The 22107-nt window shown below is 39.4% G+C and overlaps 1 protein-coding gene across 10 annotated transcripts in view; it reads right to left on the bottom strand.

The window, feature by feature from the left end:
- The window catches only part of NLGN4X (neuroligin 4 X-linked), a 337280-nt gene that overhangs the window by 238486 nt on the left and 76687 nt on the right, over nucleotides 1-22107 (bottom strand). For all 10 annotated transcript variants that reach the window (XM_054544298.2, XM_024240870.3, XM_054544303.2 and 7 more), the window contains exon 2: nucleotides 21258-22030. In XM_054544298.2, the coding sequence (XP_054400273.1) occupies nucleotides 21258-21729 (472 nt within the window). In that variant the 5' untranslated portion in view covers nucleotides 21730-22030. The remainder of the gene's footprint in view (nucleotides 1-21257; nucleotides 22031-22107) is intronic.

Here is a 22107-nt window from a genome sequence, read left to right on the forward strand (position 1 = left end):
TTGGCTTAATTGCACAGTTTTCAATGTATATGCAAACTGTGGGGGAAAGAAAGACACCAAATCTTTTTTTTTTTTTCTTTGAGACACAGTGTCTTGCTCTGTTGCCCAGGCTGGAGTGCAGTGATGTGATTACAGCTCACTGAAGCCTGGCCTTCCTGGGCTCAAGCTATCCTCCCACCTCAGCCTTCCCAGTAACTGAGACTACACGTACGTGCCATCACACTCAGCTAACTTTTTAGTCTTTTTTGTAGAGGTGGAGGTCTCGCTATGTTGCCCAGGCTGGTCTCAAACTCCTGGGATCAAGTGATTCTCCTTCCTCAGCCTCTCAAAACACTGGGATTACAGGCATCAGCCACCAGGCTTGGCCCCAAATCTTTAAAATATTCCCTGTGCCCCTTTTCTTTTTTAAAAAATGCCAATCTTGATTGGATTTTCCCTCACTCCTTCATATAACAATGTTATATATTTTACTATTTTGGCACTCCACATGAAAGCCTCTGAAACAGAGAAAAACCCCCAATGTAAATACAGTTATTGTTGTTGTTGCTATAAAAAAAGTCATTCATGGAGGTATAAAGCTTACCTAAAGCAAACATAATTTTGACACCAACCTTTCCTTCTTAAGACTGTGTGCTTTAACTTTTTCCTACTAAAACTCTGTTGCTAGTAGCATTACTTCTGTTTCATGCACTCACAATATATCATAGAAGGCCCACTTTCCTGCCTCTTCTATAAAACTGGCAACAATGATGTTAATTGTGCATGAAAAATATATTAAAACTGTAAATCATCTCTATTTTCGAGCAGGATGCAAGAAACAAATGTAAAGTAACAAATCAAGTGCTGTTTCTTTTGCCCATATTTGGCCAGAGGCCATTATTTTAAAAGCACAAAATTAGAGCCCACTTTCATCAATTAGGCCTTATTCTTTGGCTCTTGAATCTAATCAAGAACATGTAAAATGTATCCCCAATCCCACGGTAATGAGCACTGATTAATTTTGCTAATAGTGGTGGAAGGTTCTTTTTATGGTGCATTCTTTAGAGTATTCATATATGTGGACATTTTTGTGCCAACTGTATATAAAAAAAACCAAAACATTTCTTTTTGATGCTTTCTTCTCACTATAATTATGGCGTAGTGTTTGTCACTTCCTAATGGCTACAGCAAAATTCTGCTTTCTATTCCAAGCAATAGTAAATACATGTTTTTCTGCAAAGGTGAAAAGATGATCTTTTATTTTTAAATATACCTATAGATACTCTTTTAGAGTCTTGCCATGCCAATCAATTTCAAAGAATACCACCGATAAATAATATTTTGCAGCCTAACTTAGAAAGCAGAAACAAACATAAACTATATTTACCAAAAGACTATTCATGCATTTAAAAAAAGAAATAATTGGGACAAAGATCTCCTATCTTCCCTGTATATGTTACTCTCCCCTTCTTTAAATGTTCCATGTCTTGATAAATTAGCATGGTATGCTAATCATCTGATAAACTAATCCAATGGTCAGCTTGTTCCATATCTAATCCATTCTCACTTCTTTGATGACTCTTGGAAATGAGATGGCCATACGTGAAAAAAATAAGTCTTTGATGTTCAGAAATTCAGGCAGTGTGCCAAGATAATGTAGGGGCCAATCACCCCTCTGCAGAATAAATCAAATTACACCCTCTAGATGTCTGCTTAGGCTGAATCATGCAAGTTAACAAATAACTGGCAGTCTCTGAGTCATTAATCTCAAAAGGCAAATCAGAGCTTGTCACTTTGCTGCTTAAAAATGTTCCTTCATGGGACTCCAGCTATCAACATGATAATTCCCAAATAGGATCAATGAGATAATACATGCACACCAACTTCTGCAGCTTTGGAGCACTTTGGGGATGGTCAAGAACTGTGCATTGTAGGACTTGTCCCTTTTCACTGTCCCATTGGTGCTCCATTGCAATTTGGTGCCAATCTGTCTGCACAAGCATTTGTTCAATTGCTCCACATTCTTCAGTGTTCCCCAAGCACAACAATTTTCTCAGATTCTCTTCTTCTATAGGCTTCTATAGTCTACCTCATGTTTTCTCTACCTCAGTACTGTTCACATTAGGGGCCAGATCATTCTGAGGGGTGGAGGCTGTCCTATGCACTGTAAGATGTCTAGTGGCATCCCTTGCCTCCATTCCCAGTAACACACTCCATACTCACAACGAACAAAAATGTCTTCCCACATTGCCAAATGTACGCTGGAAGCAAACCTGTCCCCTCCCCAAAGTTGAGAACCACTGATATACACTAGGAATTAAAAATTGAGTAAGACAATGCTTTGACTTAGAGCAGGGTTTCACAACATCAGCACTGTGGGCATTTGGGGGCTGGATGATCATGTTTGTTGTGAGGGCTGTACTGTGCATTGTAGGATGTTTAGCAGCATCCTCTGCCTTCTAGATGTCAGGAGCACAAACTGCCCAGATGGGATAATCCAAAATATCTCCAGACATTGCTGACACCCCTTGCCAGTTGAATCTAGAATCAGTAAGTAAAAAACGATTACACATGCACAATACAGAGCCAAGTTTCTCAATAGCAGAACTACTGACATTTTGGACTGGATAATTCTCTGCTGTGTGAGTCGTTCTTCTGCATTTTACGATGTTCAGCAGCATCTCTGGTCACCACCTACTCCATGTCAGTAGCACCTCCCCAGTTGTGACAACCAACAATATCTCTAGACATTGTCAAATGTCCCTTACAGTGGGTCTAAAATTGCTCTTAGTTAAGAATCTCTGCTATGCCTAATAACATTCTTCCATGTCTTCAAAATGCCATTGGAAATATCTCCACAACTGCTAAACCCATCTGAGAGCTCCAGATAGAGCTGGCTGTCCTATCTTTCCCCAACAACTTGGACTCATCCCTCCTTTATTCATCCTTGCCCCAGTCCAGCATCATTGCTCCCTGTAGGTCCCCAAGGTAACGTCAATTCCTCAAGGCGGCCATTCAGACATGTGGATCAGCAGCTAGCACACTTGGCTCACTGAGCGATGAGGGGATGGTGTGAGTTCTCCTAAGATGGTAAAAATGGAAACAAGAGGGCATTCATTGTGTCAAAAGCAGCAGTTGAGTTTCGAACATGGTAAGTTCGAAACGTCTCTAAGGTGGTTCTGTTTGTATGGAGTCTGGGGGAGTAACTAAGATTGACACATAGAAACAAGACGATCACCACAATCATTATTATCGCGATAAATTATCATCACAATAATTGTATCTTCATTGCTATCATCATCATAACCATCACCATCACCATCATCATCACTATCATCATCATTACCATCACCTTCGCCATCGTCATCATCACCTTCACCATCCTCATCATCACCATCATCACCAAAATCACCATCACCTTCACCATCCTTATCATCACCATCATCACCATCACCATCATCACCATCGTCATCACCATAACCATCACCATCATCATCACTATCACCATCACCATCCTCATCATCACCATCATAACCATCATCATCTAGTAGTAGTAGTGTATAATTGTGTATATTTATTCATATTTTGATTGATTGTGTTCTTTGGCCACTGGGCTAACAGTGTTTTGTTTACATTGATTTGATTTTAAAGATCTACACCTAATAATTCCCTGTTGCACACATACCTCCTAATTTAATTGAACACAGATATACTTCGCAACTATTTCATCTTGAAGGTCACTTCAGAAAATTATCTTGCATAAGTCATATGGACCATGGTTTTAAAATCAGGCTTTTATCATTTTTTTCCTAATTGGTTTTTAATGACAGAAAGGAGTATCTGTTTATATGTGGATTAAAAAATATTTCATGTCCAATTTTCTGTTTCATGGATACGTACATATATAAAATTTTTGCCATCAATATCACCTCTAAGGTCACTAAAAGGCAAATTGTTGGAATCTATATCCAGATTTTGAGTCACTGGAAGCCTGGATAGAGCCCAGGAATCTGCATTTGGTAAAAATTCATAGCAAGTTTGAAAACAATTGCTGTCTGACATGGAACTTCTGTACTCTTCCATTCATGTCTATATGGTAACTAGAAAATCCGCATGCGACTTCATGAAGTTGGTCCTTTACATCAGGGGTCAGAAAACTTTTTAAAATAAAGGGTAAGATAGCACATATTGTAGACTTTGCAGGCCATATGGTCTCTTTTGCAACTACTCAACTTCGCCTTTGTAGTGTGAAAGCAAACATAGACAATACATAAATAAAAGGGCTTATTTGTGTTCCATTAAACCCTTCGCAAAAACAGCAGTGTGACAGATTTAGTCTACAGGTTATGCTGTCCACCCTTGCTTCCCATCTCTAAAAGGAGGTCAGACCCCCTTTTAGCTAAATACTTGTCCTGGTTGAGCTTCTCAGCTTTCATAAGAGCACATCTGTCAATATTCTAGCTAGCTCGACTGATGACTGAAGGATCCTGCCCTGTAATTAACTGACCATACAGTGACTACACTTCATACGGTTGGCTGAGTGCAGGACTTCAAATTCACTGTCATTTGGTTTCTTTAACAACACTTAGCTAAGAGAATCGATATTAATGTCAGGCTGTAGACTTCAGCCTTGAACGTGCTCCTCTATCTGTCTGAAATGACTCTCCTCCCAGCAATTTGGTCAGTTACTGATTCTTCAAATTTCTCCTTAGTGCATTTTCACCCTCTCAGTCCGGGACACATGCTCCTCCCAGATGTTTTCACATCTCCCCAACTTGTTGCATCATTGCATGGATTACACTGAATGATGATTCCAGTTAGTTGTGCATTTTCCCCTGTATGGTCTGCAAGGAAAGTGATGGAACGACATTTAGCAAAGTGGTCTGACAATTAGAATAAGTTCAATAAATATTCACTGAGTGAATAAATAAATGAATAAACTACATGTTTGCTAATGCCTGGGGCCCATATGGAAGCAAATGTTAGCAAACAATCCAATGACATTTAATGTCATAAGGGTATTAGTGGTGCCTACGTGGACTTACAGAGCTGCACAAGAATTGAAGACTAGGTTATATCACCAGCCTGAGAACTCACTCACAGCATAGTCTCACAAAGAAGTCTACTGAGCAGAAAAAGCAGGCTGACTGAAAAGGACCTCCTTTGCTTTTTGAAGAATTCCTTGTGAGAGAACTGGAAGCTCTTTTGTCAGCCATTTGCCTAATGTTCTACAACGAAACTCTTCCCAAATTTTCACCCTGCTAAATGCTTAGGCTGAAATTTGGCCAAATTCATGTTCACCAGATCAGCTCCCCAAATTGGCTTATTCTTCAGTAAACCTAACCTTTCAGTTAGAACTCTTAAAAGAGATGGCCAGCACAGCATGTTACGCCCACTCCTAAACAGCCTCATTCATTTGAGGTCACGTTTCCCATCTGGCATTAAATCTTAGACTATCTCTGATTTGCCACCAGCTGACAGCTTCCAGAACCAGGAGTGTCCCAGGAGGGTGATTCCCAACATAGAACTGCCTGGATAACATCCTAATAGAAATAGCCTCATCTGTTCCTGTCACTTTATCTCTATATGTCACTAAGAGCTACAGCTGCTTACAAACCAACAACAGCAACTAATACACAAGTTTTCTCATTTCTGAATGTCCAAGTTCCTCTTTTTAGCTGAAAAAAGGAAATATCCTAGGTAAGGTTTTGCCCCCAAGTTCATCTCCTCTTCCATGAAGCAGCCATGCCATTCTTTCTTGTTTGGTACTATTTGTAATATGAGCAACAATGGACATCAATGAGTTTTGCTTACCTAGCATTCAATTTTCCTCTGGGGAGCAATCTTACTTGCATCTACCCTAAGCCTACTGGACTTACCCAATCTCTTCCCATTTCTGAAGAGTATACATAACCCAAGCAGTCCATATCAATTCAAGTGTCTCTTTCCACTGGATATAGACATTGGTTGGCATGCAACTAAAATTAGGCCAGTACGCATAGTTGCTAGGCCAATGTGCTTCTCTGAGAAAAGGATGACATACTAGGAAATGCTGTTGACTGCCCACCACCACACACGGACAAGCCTCTCTAAGAAAGCCAAAGAAGAAGAAACATGGTGCCAAAGTGCCAGATTCCTAACAGCAATGATGAGACCTGAGGACATCATTTTCGAAACTAAATGCACCACTAGTAAATGGAACCCGAAAATCTCTTCTTTTCCCTTAAGTGAATTCAACCTGAATTTCTTTCACTTGCTAACTAATTGTTCCTAAGTAATTAAGGATTGCAAAGTCTTGAAATATATATCCCTCCAATGGAGACATAATATCTATGTAGAAGTTGGGTTACAATCTGGCCAAATTTGAAATTCATGTCTTTTTTAAGAAACAAGGTCTTGCTCTGTCTCCCAGGCTCATAGATGCCATGAGCTATGACTGCAATGGTGCTATCATAGCTCACTGCAGCCTCGACCTCCTGACCTCAAGCAATCCTCCCACCTCAGCCTCCCAAGGAGCTGGGATTACTGTGCTCAGCTGAAATCCATGTTTTGCATATTATGCCACATTAGTTATTGACTGCTATTTAACAAATAACCACAAACTTAACAGCTTCAAGTAATGTATTTATTTTATGAGAGTTTCTGCATATTAGGAATCCAGGCACAACCTTAGCAGGGTCCACTGCTTCGAAGTCTCTCACTGATGAAGGTGTTGGCCTGAGCTGGGGTCTCATTTTAAAACTGAATAACTGAGGAAGGTTCGCTTCCAAACTTATGTGGTTGTTGGCAGGATTCAATGCCCTGTGGACTGCTGGACTGAAAGCCTCTGTTCCTTGCTGGTTGTTGTTTCAGAGGCAGCTCTGAGCTTCTTGCCATATGCACCTGTTTAACATGGCTGCTCTTTCATCAAAGCATGGAAACCAAGAATGCAACAAAAAGGGTATACTAGTAAGACACAATTTATATGCTTATGTAACATAATCATAGAAGTGGTGTTCCATTATCTCTATCATATTCCATGAGATAGAAACAAATCCTATGTCCTGCCTACACTCAAGGGGAAGGGATTTACACAAAGGCAGGGTCTTTCACTTGGAAAATGCCAGCCTTGAGAGACTGGAATCTAAGACCTACTTCTCTGGTGAGCAGGGGAGGTAGGACATAGCCTAAAGGCTAAAAATGTGTCAGGGGAGCTTTGCCCTGGACAGAGCAGTGGGTACTGAGAGAGGATTTTAGGAACCAAAAATGCAGACATCACCTCTTCTGGCTTCTGGCATTCTTAGGCAGTGTATGTACGCAGAATATACCTAATCCAGCCTGCATTCATTTCTGGGGCTTTGTAACTAATTACCACAAACTTGGTGACTTGAAACAAGAATGCATTGCCTCACTGTTCTGGGGCAGAGTCCAAAATTAAGATGATTCCTTCTAGAGGCTCTTAAGGAAAATCCATTTCATGCTTCTGTCTTGGATTGAGTTGTTCTTGGTTCCTGGTGGTTTCCAACAGTGCTCCCTGGCTTAGGGATGAATCACTTCAATGTTTGCTTCCATCCTCACATGGTGTTTTCTCCCTGTTTCTGTCTTTGTTGTTGTGTCTCTTCTTACAAGGACACCAATTATATTGGGTTTAGGATCTTCCCTAACACAGTATGAACTCACCTTGATTACATTTGCAGAAACTCTATTTTCAAATAAGGTGAAATTCCTAGGCACCAGGAGTTAAGACATAAACAATTTTTTCGAGAGACACAATTCAACCATAACACAAGTCAACTCAAAACTCATGCCAAGAGAAAACTTTACTACCTATGATGTGGCCTGTCAAAGTTTTTAAAACACAGATTCTAATCTATGCTCTGCAGTCTTAAAATAACAATATCAAATCTCAAAGAAATTGATTCCTCTAAAGCTAGGACCTCACAATACCTTCTCATAGCTACTCAAATTTAGATAATGATGATGGCGATGACTCTGATGATATTTTTGATGATGACAAGTAACTACAAAACCTTAAGTTGAATGAAATGCAAGAGGAAGCTCATTTTATCCTAAGTCTTAGAATAAGCTTTCCCTAATGATGAGCTCAGTTATTTTCCAACCTATGAACTTTAATTAATTTCTTGGAAATGATTCCTTCTGCATTCTATCAAATTATAGACCACTGCATTTAAAAACAGGCAACCAGCTGCTTTCTCAAAACTATAAACCAATTAGTTTATTGGCCATTCTATCACACATGTATGCTGCCTTCCCTCCTTGTAACGCCTCAGGGGCTTGGCATTTCAGGGAAACCTGCAGTAAACAGGCTCCTGGCTTGGCTGGTGATTGTTGTGCATTCAGCATCCGGTGGGAAAAACAGAGCTTCAGCAACAAATGTCTTTGCCTTGCTGTATATGCTGACAGTTTGTCATAGGAAGTGGAGGTATTCTATTTTCTTTTTAATTTCTAAGGCATATTATAAAATATATTACTTTTAAAATATTATAAAAACATGTGGCTTCCAGCTCAATATATGTAAGCCAAGAGTTTAATGCATTTGACAAAAAAAGATCTCACATAAACTCTGGGTGTATTCATAACCTGTAATGTGATGCATGAGAATAGATGCTTGACACTCAAGAGGATGCCTGCAAAAGACTACCTAGAAGGAACATACTAACATGTTTTCTAAGACTTCCAAAGCTATATATTAGGAGAGAAAGGAAACATTCCAAATTTCTTCATCTCTGTTTGTAGAGAGTGCTCAGGTAAATATTGCCAATCCTTTCTCTGATAATGAAATTAAAAAGCTGTAAACGTCTTTATTGGTCAGGTTCAAAAAAAAAAGCTGGGTGGCCAGGCACTACAGGTTCATTCATTTGTTCCATGCATTGAAGTATATGATTCATTCTTTTACCTCAAAAATGCTCTGGGTCTTCAAAGGGTTTACCATCTACTGGGGAGGGTAGACTAGTAAAATGGTGATTAAATTCAACTTCTAGGAATTCAGGGGAGGATACTTCATCTCTGCTTAGAGTGCCAAAAGGTTAATGAACGGGAAAATACTATATGGTGAAAGAGTTTTGGTGAAATGACCCCAAAAGCTCCTTCTCCTTGGAAGATGTTATCATTCTGTGATTAAAGTCTAAGTTGACTCTATCGTTTCCGTCTAGGTAAATTTCCAGTATGATATTCAATTTACCAAAATCCCCTCTTATAAAGCAAAACAAAAAAAAGTATAAAATGCAAAGATCCTTGTAGAATGTGCGATGGTGAAACTTGTTCTCATTATCATCTGATTTTAGCTCAAAATGAAATAATTTGTTAACATTTTAATATTCTTGGGAAAGCTGCAGTTTTCTCTCTGAAGCTTACTTCTCTATTTTTAAATTTAAACATTTTAGAAACATGCAAAATAGTATTATAACTTGATTTCATACTAGTTATCTGGATTAGTACATTTCCAATATAAAATTATGAAAGTACTTTACTAGATTAGAAATTTGGAGGAGACTGAAAGCTTTAGTATTAATGATTTAAACACCAGGTGATAAAAAGTATATTTGAATTTGGTAAGAATGGGACCTCATGTTCTTTGATTTAACTTCATTCTATAGTCTGCTAAAAAGAAAAGACAGGCATTAGAATTAGTTTGGATGGAATTCCATTTATGAACCCTCCAATGTCACAATGTAACAACTTAAAAAATACCCAAGTGAGTATTTTGCATGTTAATTTACAACATCATTGCACCCGCCTCCAGTTTTGTCTTAGTTTCATCTCTCCCTTCTCCCCAATTTTGCATCTTTTATGTCTCTGTGCAGCTAAAGAATAAACAAGAACCTCCATTTTAGGAAACACAGACAGCATTTCCTCACTGCACAAACATGTGTTTACGCTCTGCATATTCACTCAAGGCTGGGTGAAAACTTTTCTATCAAGGATCCTCCATAGAAAACATCCACTTTCAGATTTGCCTCCATTTTCTTTTCCCTGAAATCCTAAAGCAGTCACTGAAGACATTGTGCTTTTTATGAAATGTTGGTTTAGTTGGGTCACATATCAATGGGGCTTTCCCACTCACTTTTCCAGCAGCGGGTTTAGATCTCTCCGGATACCCACCCAAGGCCTTGTCTATGCTGATTGCAAATAATGATTTATTTACTAATAATTTTTAAATGAGTTATCTAAAATGCCTCTAAAGAAAATAAGGAATGGAAAAGAGAAAAAAATGCCCAAAGAGTCTAGATTGGAATTAGGAGATCAATAGTGTCATTGGCCCGACTGGAGGCTAAAGTCCATATGTGACAGGCAAATGGGATGTTAGGTGAATATTAGGTGTTCCCTCGTTGAGTGAATGATTGATTATGTCATAAAAGACAGAGAAGAGAGTAGAACGTAGCTACAGACATCCATTTTAAGAAAGAAGAAAAGGAGTGTTCAAGAACCTACAATTTTCATATCTGGTTGAAACCCATCAGAAGAGCTCCTTTGCCTGAGATAAATCAGTACCTGCTGCATTCTTTCCTTCTGATGGCAACAGGCACTTTCCCTGAGGCAAACTTGAGGACCGTGCAGACACCATGCACAGTAGACCAAGAGGATGTCTGGCTTGAAGGAGACTTTGGGATGTTTGGGGTTTCAGAGGGAAGAGGCTATAGTTTAGGTGTTGTATAACTTGGCATTTCCCAGAAAATTGTAACATGTTTGATCTTAACTGAATTGTGGATATTTCTCCTACCGGCTTTCCTTCAACAGCATTCACACACAGACACAAACACAAACACACACACACACACACACACACACACACACACACAGACACCACAGACCACATACCAATGCCTACCTTCACCATCAAAAGTCATCATCAGATACGTAAAGTCTAACAAGGAAATGTTTCTCTTTTATTTCTTTTTTAGATACAGGGTCTCACTGTGTCACCCAGGCTAGAGTGCACTGCTGTGATCTCAGCTCACCATAGCCTTGATCTCCCAAGCACAAGTGATCCTCCCGCCTCATTCCCTCAAGTAGCTGGGACTACAGGCCAGCGCCACCATGCCCAGCTAATTTTCTTTTTTTTTTTCTGGTAGGGACAGGGTTTTGCCATGTTGCCCAGGCTGGTCTTAACTCCTGGGCTCAAGCAATCCACCCACCTAGACCTCCCCAAGTGCTAGGATTACAAGAGCAAGCCACCACTTTCTAATTTGTGGAAATCTGGACCTGCTTCTCTGAACCTCGATATAGAATATTAGATTGAAATAATAAGGTGGAGACTACACTGTCTCATCTTTGCTTTATTTTACCAGTAGCTATTGCATGAAGAGATCACTCCTTTGGAGTTTTTCCCTCCGGTTCCCTTGCCTTTAAGCTGACTGTGTGATTTAGGTAGATCTGATTTATTTACTGAGAGTGGACGTTTTTGATCTCACAAACTCTCTGTGGCTCTCAAATCTGGAGCTCACAAATTCTCGATTTCTGTCTGAAGTTTGGCTGTGACTGCACCAAGCAAACGGGTGCTTAAACATAAAGACAAAATGTTAAACTAACTCATTATGAAAACAGCCTGGTTTTAGGAGAACCAACCAACAGTCTAGTAAGATCGGATCTACTCTCAACAATGGCTTCCAGTACCCCACTCAGGCAAAGAATCTTCCAGTGGAAGATAAAGTCATGGGATTAACATTCAATTAATATGACATCAAAGTCTTAATATGCACTAATCTTATCTATTTTATAATTATTTCTTATATAGTTGTTTACTCCCAAATCACAGTAATTCTAAAAAAAATTCATAGGATGTATAATCATATTACTCTTATTTTTAATAGCTGAGGACACTAAATATTTAAAGGTTAAATGGCTTGGCTAGGCCAGGCGCGGTGGCTCACACCTGTAATCCCAGCACTTTGGGAGGTCAAGGCAGGAGGATCACCTGAGGTCAGGAGTTTGAGCCTGGCCAACATGGTGAAACCCCATCGCTACTAAAAATACAAAAACCAGCTGGGTGTGGTGGTGGGCACCTATAGTCCCAGGTACTCGGGAGGCCGAGGCAGGAGAATCAGTTGAACTTGGGAGGTGGAGGCTGCAGTGAGCAGAGGTTATACCACTGCACTCCAGCCTGGGTGACAGAGAGAGACTGTCTCAAACATAAAAAAATAAAATTAAAAAAATAATAATAATAAAAATCAATAGCTTGGCTAAAACAGTATGGAAAATAAATAACAGTATTCAAACCAGCAATATTAATTGACAACAAATAAGACTACAACATCTTAGGAAGCAAGACTCCACAAATAAATAATGAGCTAATTAATTGTTTTAAATGGCCAAATATTCCAGTGGACTAGTTGTACCTAAAGTTTCTATCTCTGACAATTTCTAAAAAAAAAATTCTTATGATATGCACTATGTGAAAATTTGATTTTTAATATATTCTAGGTAATCTGTATTTGTTCAAATTATGACAAAAATCTAAATTGCAAATTGAATTGAATTAAAATTCATGTATTGGAAGATTATGTACATAAGGGAAAATGTTCTTTGTTAGGAAAAGATATTTCTTAATTATTCAAACAGGCATAATTCATACTACTAAATAGTATTATTCCAAACATATGTAATTTCTAAACCCTCAATAAGATTATTACTCAGTATTCAAATTGCTGAAAGCTTTTTGAGCTGGGGGAGAGACACATGCTATCGGAAATCCACTCCAGTTTAACTGTGCTTATAAAAAATACTAAATACTTTTCAATTAATCCGTGCCAGGGAGATCTTTATTTAATAATCTTTCATAATTACTTATAAGCTGTGTCTACACAATGTCAAACATCCAACTGACAGATGAAAGCTGGAGTAATTTAATTATTTTCACCTAGTTGCATGTTGATGTTGATTGGTTAAAACATCTGTCTCACTGTGTTAACACAGTTTTCGTTTTTCACCTCTATTTTGTGACTATATGCGTACAATTGGACTTTGTGTGTCTAGACAAGAAGAGAAAGAAAATTAATTTCTCTTTAATCTCACACACAAAGAATGGTGTTACTGCCTTTTGACGGTTTAAGGAACTTTTCCAAAAAAGTTAATTCTAATCCTTTCCTAGTGATTAATTTCTCTAATTCACATATGCTCCAAATCCATTTGATAACACAGGCTCAAAAGGACTAAAGTTAGGAATAAAGCAGAATGATAATAGTCGGCTCTTTTTAAAAATGTTATTCCTCCCAAAATTCCCTTTTGTTAAAACCATACTAGAAACTGCCAGAAATGATGGGCTATTGGTCTTACTTCTTAAGCTTACCCCTCTACTACTACAATAGTTATGTCACAGACGATCAACATTATGCCTAGACTAATATACATACCAGACCCACTATGCACATGTAATTTTGCTGAAATTTTCGGGTTCCCTTTTCTGTTATTAATGATGCTGCACTAACATCAGATTACAGGGTGCTTGTATGTGCTGGCTACTAAGCACTTTACATGGATTAAAACCTTAAACCTCTCAGCCGCCTCTATTTTAGACATAAGGACACTGTGGCCCAAGCAAGCTGGGTCACTTGCCCATAATGACTGATCTGCTAAGGGGTTAAACTGGCATTTCAACTCCAGCAAACAAGTTTTGGTTGGAGGAGGAAACAAGGTGTACCTTGAAAAGGTCAGAGAATCACTTTGCCCAGAAGAGACCACGGCTTAAGGTGTAGCCGGAAGGAGTGGGGAACACAGAGGATTTTGTCAGCAGTGTTTGTAAGTAGGAAAATAAGACATGTAAAGGTGCAGCCGCAATCTTGAGTGAAACTCTATGGAGACAGATGAGGAAAGAACAATTTGGGTATTTTGTTATATGTCATTCAAAGCCATCTACTCTAGAAATCTGTTATAGCTTCCTGAAAAAATGTTAAATGACCCTTTGGTACCTTTCTGTGTCAAAACAGTATTATCTTTTGAATATACCATTTAGGACAATTTGCCATGAGGCTATATTAACATGACGCAAAATGTCAAATTTGCAAAATGTCACTGGGCTTGGTGGCTCACACCTGTAATCCCAGAACTCTGGAGTTTGAGATGAAAGGATCACTTGAGGCTAGGGTTCCAGACCACTCTGGGCAACATAGGAAGGCTCCAACTCTTTAAAAATTTAAAAACTAGCCAGTCATGGTAGCTGAAAATTGTAATGTAAATCTAATAGGGGATATTTTTCCATCTTTTCTTTTTTAAAAAAATCTGCCACCATTTTCTAATTTGCAAACACCTGGACATGCTTCTTCTCTGAACCTCAATATAGCAGTCTCAGCCTATAGTCCCAGACACTCAGGAGGCTGAAGTTGGGGGATCGCTTGCGGCCAGGAGTTTGAGGCTGCAGTGAGCTATGACTGTGACACTGCACTACAGCATGGGCCACAGTGCAAGACCCCATTCAGAGACAGGGTACCTAGCTCTCAAATTTTTAAAAAATACATTTTTAAAAATCTGAAAAATGTCTGCCCTAAAATAAGAATTGATATGATCTCCTTAGCATGCTTGAGCAAGGTAGAAAGCTCCAAGTACCCAAGGGTGTTTTCAACTAGAAATTCTTGGAAATAGAATCCCAGAATGGAGAGGGGTCCGGAAGGCCCGAAACCAAACAACTTCAGAGACTCTGAACTTTTGTTTTCAGAGTAATACTTCATTATGAATTTCAAATAATATTACAGGGTGATAAAACTCTTCCTTAGTTTTCTATTACCACTAAGACAAATCTCCACAAACTTAGTAAGCTTGGAATAGCACACATTTATTCTTTTACAGTTCTAAGGTCAGAGTTTCTTCCATGGGGCTAGAATCAAGGTATCAGCAGGGCTGTTGGGCTCCTTTCTGGAAGCTCTAAGGAAGAATCTGTTTCCCTGTCTCTTCCGGCTTCTAGAGGCTGCCACCTGCATTCCTTTCTCCTGGCTCTCTCATATTCAAAGCCAGCAATGTCCAGGTATCTCTTTCTCAACGTTGCTTTACACCAACTCTGATCTCCTCTTGAGTCTTCTGCATCCACAGTGGAGGGTCTCTGTTAATATATATGAGAATCCAGGATAGATTCTCCCTATTGGAAGGTCTGCTGATTAGCAAACATAATTCAGTCAGCAATCTTAATTCCCCTTTGCCATTTGAAGTCATTATTTAAGGCAGAGTATTGAAGAAGTCAGGTGCCATGCCTCCAACCTATTCCCAGGTTCCAGGAATGGGCGAGTTGGTTGGGGGGTAGGGGTGGAGGGCGGTGCTTGCACATCTCTCAGGGACCATGACTTTTCTGCCTACAAGTACCTATCTCTCAAAATTAGGAATGCTTGTATCTCTCGCAATCTCAGCATCTAAGGCATGTCTGGCATATAATCGATGCTCAAAAATATTTTGGACAGTGAAGTGAAGTAGTGCCTGCTCATTCCAGACACCTTATGGTAAGAACTGTCCTTCTCCCCCTGCCAACTGGTATACCCAAGAACAGCCCAGTTTTATCTCTTCTTACTCCTGAGTCAAGTGGGCCAATCAAAACCCTGCCCTGGGACTTTTAGTATGGAACTATGGAACTCTGTCCCTCACTGGTGGTACTGAGAAAAACAAAATGCAACTAACAAGAACTGCAGAGAACCCTCTTACCGCCATTTAAAGCAAGCCTATTTCCAGAAAGAAGCAAAGAACCAGACATGAAGATTGGTGATGTCCTTGGATTCATTGCTTCCAGGTGCATCTAAAGTCTAGCTGCATCCCTGCCATTCTCCCAATCTGATTTCTCAACTTTTACAATAAGTTTGGATATCCCATAGCCCTTCTAATAAATTTACATTTTTTCCCTCAAAGTCAGATTGAGGCTAGGTTGCCTTCTACCATTTGAACACAAACATCTCTTGACTAATGCAGAATGCCAGAAAAGTTTCTAAGACCCTCAGAAAAGATGGGAGCTATTCAAGGATGAAAACCATGCTATAAATTATATCTTGAATTAGATCCAGTGGTATCTATAAAAGAAGCGAATACATTTTTTTTTTTGTAAAATCGCTAGCAAAGCTGGTTGACTTTCCAGCTTCTTTCCCTGTTGTTCTCCTGCCACCCTTTCATCTTAGGTAGCTTGTCTACCCTAGAAAGTATAGGGTCAGCAGCTGTGGATAACAAAAATGTTTATGGGCCCAGTGCAATGGCTTATGCTGGTAATGCCAGCATTTTGGGAGGCCGAGGTGGGAGGATCACTTGAACCCAAGACCAGCCAGAGCAACATAGTGACACCCCATCTCTACAGAAACTAAAAAGATTAGCCAGGTATGGTGGAGTGCACCTGTAGTCCCAGCTACTCAGGAAGCTGAGATGGAAGGATCCCTTGACCCCAGGAGGTTGAGGCTGCAGGGAGCTATGAGTGCACCACTGTACTTCACCCTGGATGACAGAGCGAGATCCTGTTTCTAAAAGGAAAAAAAAAAAAAAAAAAAAGAACTTTCATGATATGGCACTGCCAGAAACAGCCCATGCTAAAGCACAGCTTCTGTTACCATGCCACACTTAACACCCAAGCAGTAACAACAGCAACGATTGACACCAAGCTGCTTAACATAGATTTCTGTGTTCAAATGTCCCATTCATCAGATGCTTTAATAGATGAATCCCTTCCATCACCCATATATTCTTCATGGCACAGCTCAACAACTTAACAGCTTCCATCAAGTTTTTCCTCAAAAAATAGCTTGTCCCTGAGCTGTCACAGAGCTTTCTTTGTTCCCTAACTAGGATGCTCTGGCTTATTATCTACCTCTAGGTTTATTAACTGCGCAAACTCCTACAGGTCACTGTCCATGTCGTGTCTGTTTATATTCCATCATAAAGCTCCATGCTTTCACCAAATAGGTCCTCAATCAACAATCATAGCAAGCTTACTTAAGTCACAGTATTCAAAGTGTCAGGTGTCATATTGGGGGAAAAAGATGATAGGGACACCTTGCATTCAATAATCTGTTCTTTTTTAATATCTTCCTTTTTCAATTGTATTGCTAGCAAAAAAAAAAAACCCAAAATTTCACTTTTCTAGAAATCATAATGGCATTTGCTGTTATGCTACAATGAAAATACAATGATAATGAGTGGTGTTTTGTTTTGTTTTGAGAGGGATTCTCACTCTGTTGCCCAGGCTGGAGTGCAGTGGTGCGATCTTGGCTCACTGTAACCTCCCTCCACCTCTCGAGTTCAGGTGATTCTCCTGCCTCAGCCTTCTAAGTAGCTGAGATTACAGGCACACACCACCATGCCCAGCCAATTTTTTTATTTGTAGTAAAGTCGGGGTTTCACCATATTGGCCAGGCTGGTCAGGAATTCCTGACCTCAAGTGATCCAACCGCCACGACCTCCCAAAGTGCTGGGATTAGAGGCATGAGCCACCGTGCCTGGGCGATAATGACTTTCATTTATATTTTCCTTTATATTTCCCAGTGTTTTTAGTCCCATGATGAAGAATGGAAGGGCTTCTCGCTCCTGAAATCTTTCAAGAATAAGACCTTAAGATGTATGTCCAAGGATCCAGAGAGAAAGCGCAGGTGTAGGTTACTCAGGAAGTGGTTCCATGGGTCTGTCCATTCCCCAAGGCAACCTGGACTCACTTGTGGCTCTTTCTCCTCCAAGCTTTATATTTAATACGGTATCTTGTCTGAGCAACTCCTTCAAAATGTGTCTTTTATTTTTCCCTTACTTTTTAACCTCACTTCTAAACAGTATCACTGGTTCTCATTAAAAACCTTAAGTGTTTGCATAACTCATCTTTCTGTGTTCAGTCTCCTTGGGGACCAAGACGAATCACGAACTGTACTGCCATCCCCTCATGTATGAACTCAGGTGGACTTAGTATGTGAGACTAGAACTTCTCAGCTTGACTTTCACAATTTATGTTTAGTCAAGCTACCAAGCCATATTCTGCATTGCTTCCTCAAAGTAGTCACTCAGTCACTCTCTCTCTGCTCTCTCTCTCTCTCTGTCACATACACACACACACATACACCATGCAGATTCGGTCATTCGGTCTCCAACTGTTCCTTGTCAACAATGGCCCACGTATCCTACTAGAGTTTCCGACTGGCTTGACTGACTTTGACCTTATTTGAGCACCTATCAAAAGGTTAAATATGCAATTCAAGTTAATTAATTAGCCTGTTGTCTAACAACAAAGAGAAATTAATAACCTATGAAAATTTAAATAAAGAAATTTGTAAGGTAGGAAATAGTTATAAAGACCCAAGCCCAAGTTTAGTAGATCATGATGCCAGTTTAAATGAAAAGACTCACCTTCAGCAAGACCTGATTTATTTTAAAGGGAATTATAAAAAGTATTGTTTTCTACAGAAAAAAAATATGTTTCATAAACTATTGTACTACAAAGAAATTTCCAACACTTTTCCCTTGCAAGTTAGTTCTTAAATGTAAGGATAAGTATGTATCTAAAATAGTCTACTTTTGTATTTTTAATATACCTACACATTTTATGAAAGTAGAAACACAGAAATTTGAGCCAATCTGATCAAGGCAGAAAGACAAAGCTAAACAAAAAAAGTAGATTTTTGTTGTTGTTATTGTTTAAATTTGTCTTTCTGGCTTTATCAGACTGGTCAGAGTGGAATTTTGAATTCCAAATAATAATATTGCTATCTATCCTGCTAAATAAAAGCACTGATCTGAATTGAGATACTCCCTAAGAGAAGGCCTTTGGAGAGAATCAGCATGATGCCAACATTTCAATATGTTGCTGTGGATGCGGAGTTCATTCATTTAGTGAATAATTAATAATTAAACATCTAAAGCTCTGCATTGGTTCTTTTTTTTTTTTTTTTTTTGAGACGCAGTCTTGCTATGTTGCCAGGCTGGAGTACAATGGCACGATTGTGGCTCACTGCAACCTCCACCTCCTGGGTTAAAGCGATTCTCCTGCCTCAGCCTCCTGAGTAGCTGGGATTACAGACACACGCCACCATGCCCAGCTAATTTTTGTATTTTTAGTAGAGACAGGGTTTCACCATGTTGGCCAGGATGGTCTCAATCTCCTGACCATGTGATCTGCCTGCCTTGGCCTCCCAAAGTGCTGGGATTACAGGTGTGAGCCACCGCGCCTGGCCTGCACTGGTTCTTCGTTGACAGAGTTAAGAAAACAAGCAAGCAACTAAAAATAAAAACTCCTAACCCAATAGGCTGTGACTTGTGGATGGTACAAACATGCAGGGCTGTAGCTTTGAACTCTCACCAGCAAAGTTCTAGAGTTTACACATCGTGGGGAGATCGATTCTACCTTTTCAGTCACTATTAGATTTCTGATTCCCTTGTCAAGATCATATGCACATATTGCTTCAAAAAGGCTAAAGAACTAAATAAGTGGAACTGGGTTTATTATGAAGTTTGGATTACTTTTTCACTGAATAGCATTTTTCACATATTTACATTCCTCAAATTTTAATTCAATACCGAATTGCAATGAAACAGCCACACCGTTTGTGGTCTCCATCCACACAATTGTACATACAGGGCTCTGCAGTCAGGGAGGCTATTGATTCTTTTTCATGGGTGGTCTCATTCTGTCCAACTCCTATATGAGGAGGCCTTCTATTTGAAGTGCATTCATTGTTGCCAAGGCTAGCTCTACAAAATTACCAGATTCTAGCACATCCAAAGTATTATGAAAGCAATTTTAACCCTTTGTCCTGTTTGGGGGGTTTTCTCCCCATTTTTGTCTTCCTTTCTTTTTGGTTTTTGTTTGAATAGTTCATTATGAGAAAGATCTCAACCCAGGTGGCTGCTCAAATGAGAACCCTAATTGCTTTTGAGAGCTCTTATTCATCTCACACACACACATAAAGAGGGACTGTTAGGCACGGAGACAGCTCAGAACACCCCATGGAAGTACAGCGTCCAAATGTCAGTTTAACTCCTTGAATCACATTCAGACCTAGACTTTATGAGATAATTGAGAGGTCTGTCACCATAACGACAAGGGCAATATGCCAGAAACCACTAATATAATGAAGCAGAATCCTTTAATTTCTTTCTCTGGGCTGTTCTTTGTAATCTCAATGACAATTTGTAATCTCAGTGACACACAACCCTGGTATGGTTTTTCATGACACTCTACTTAAACTATCTGGCATTTATATGGAGAAAGAGTAATCTGATAGATGCAAAACAATTTTGGAGATCATTGGATTACCGTCGTTGTTTATTTAGTATTTTCAGCCAAATCTTACTGAAAAATGTTTTCCAGGGATTGAAGTTTAAAAAAAAAAAAGAAGAAGAAGAAGAAATTTCTCCATAAAAGAAATTTATCACACTTTCCACGAAGAACTTTATACAAAGGACACACTGTAGTTTCTACATTAGATACATCTATCATTCCCACAAATTAACTTCCTTTCTTTCCAGGTATATTTTATTCTCTGTTGTTCTTTCTCCTCATCTAAAAACGGCATATGGAAATGCTAACTGGGAAATGTGATACCATTGTGGCATACTTTAGTCTGGTTATTCTTCTGAGGAAATCTGAATTTGAAATCTATACAGACATAAAACTATTCATGTTTTACTAACATTAGGTTAATATATTAAATGTTATTGTGTCTACAGACTTTCATTGTTGTTTTATATAAAAAAGGAAATTTTTAAAAATACAAACGCATTCATCTCTAATGTAGCTAGAATCATCTGACTACATTTTGCCACTTGATTGCAGCAAATATTGGAAGAAAAGAACATCCAAATTTACGTTAAGAAAACTGATTCTAAACAATGAAATCCAACTATTGTATGAACTATCCCCTGCTTGTATATTAAAAACAATCAAGTTTTTCTTTGAAAACTCAAAAAAGGTGCTAATATCTTAAGTCATTAAGGCAGAAAGCACCATTTTCTCATCTTTCAGTTTGCAAACTGGAGCATAATAGTGTACTTAATTCTATTATTTTTCTATAGATTCATTCCTTTACAGATGATTCAGGTATAACATGCAACATTATATGCTCATATTTATTTTCATCTGCAAATAAGCATTATAAAAAGTTAAGAAGGCAATATATGTAAATAATTAAAGTCATTATTTATAGTTTTGTCCAGTCAGTAGATGGCCCAATACATACAAGTGGAACATGTGGTAAGTTGCTGCAAGAATTGCATTTGGAATATGAAAAATAAATTAAAATAAACGGGTTATAGAAGAGATCATGCACGAGACATTATAAAACCCTCCTAGCAAATCTCTCTACACACTGCACAAGAGGTATTGTTTTCTGTTCCAATGAGGTACTCACCATCTTCCGTGGGCACGTAGATGTTTAAGTAAAGGCAGTCTTCATTTTGATCTTGAACATAGGTCATCAAAGTATCCAAATTGGCGGTAAACCAGATGGGCAGCATGTCATGCAATAAGGATCTCTCATCCAGGTGCTGGGGGCACACAGCAGCAAACTGAGTAGTATTTCGGATGCCAGTCCAGGAGGACGGGGGTTCTGGGGGCTGAAACCGCCTCTCTCCAGTGGGGGGTGAGGCATAGGGGACCCCTAAGTACTGCTCCACTGGACCCAAGATCTCATTGGGTAACGGAGTTCTTAGGCCCCGGATTTTGCCATAATTTGTGTTGACAACTGGATACTGTGCTTGGCTGTCAATGAGGGTGAACTTGATGGCAAGAGCAGTTATCCACAGGAGGACATTGGAGTTTAACATGACGCAGACCGGGGTGAACAACAAAGGAAGCCATAGCAGTCCCTGGGGCCGCGACATGGTTCAAATCTGCATCCACATCCGCAGCTGTCCCAGTGATGTGGCTCCAAGGAGACAAAGCCCAGAGGCGAGCCTGCAGATAGAGCTTTCCAGGGAGCCGTAGACCTGGGAGAGACTCTCAGACTGATCACAGACAGAGCCTGAGGTTAAGAACAAGCACAGCCGTTTTCTTGGCAGCCCATTGCAAGGAGGCAGCCCTCCCTTAATCCTGAAACTGGATTCCAGCAACTGCAATGCTCCAAGGAAGCTGTGACCATCCAACACCTCCAGGGACAATTTCTTATGAAAACTCCAAGGCAGCCTAAAAGAGAAAGAAAGCAGACAAGAATAATGAAGCCACACAACAACCACCTAGAACACTGGCTGGCTCTTCCACGA

Source organism: Pongo abelii, chromosome X (assembly GCF_028885655.2).
Source record: "Pongo abelii isolate AG06213 chromosome X, NHGRI_mPonAbe1-v2.0_pri, whole genome shotgun sequence".
Taxonomy (NCBI): Eukaryota; Metazoa; Chordata; class Mammalia; order Primates; family Hominidae; genus Pongo; species Pongo abelii.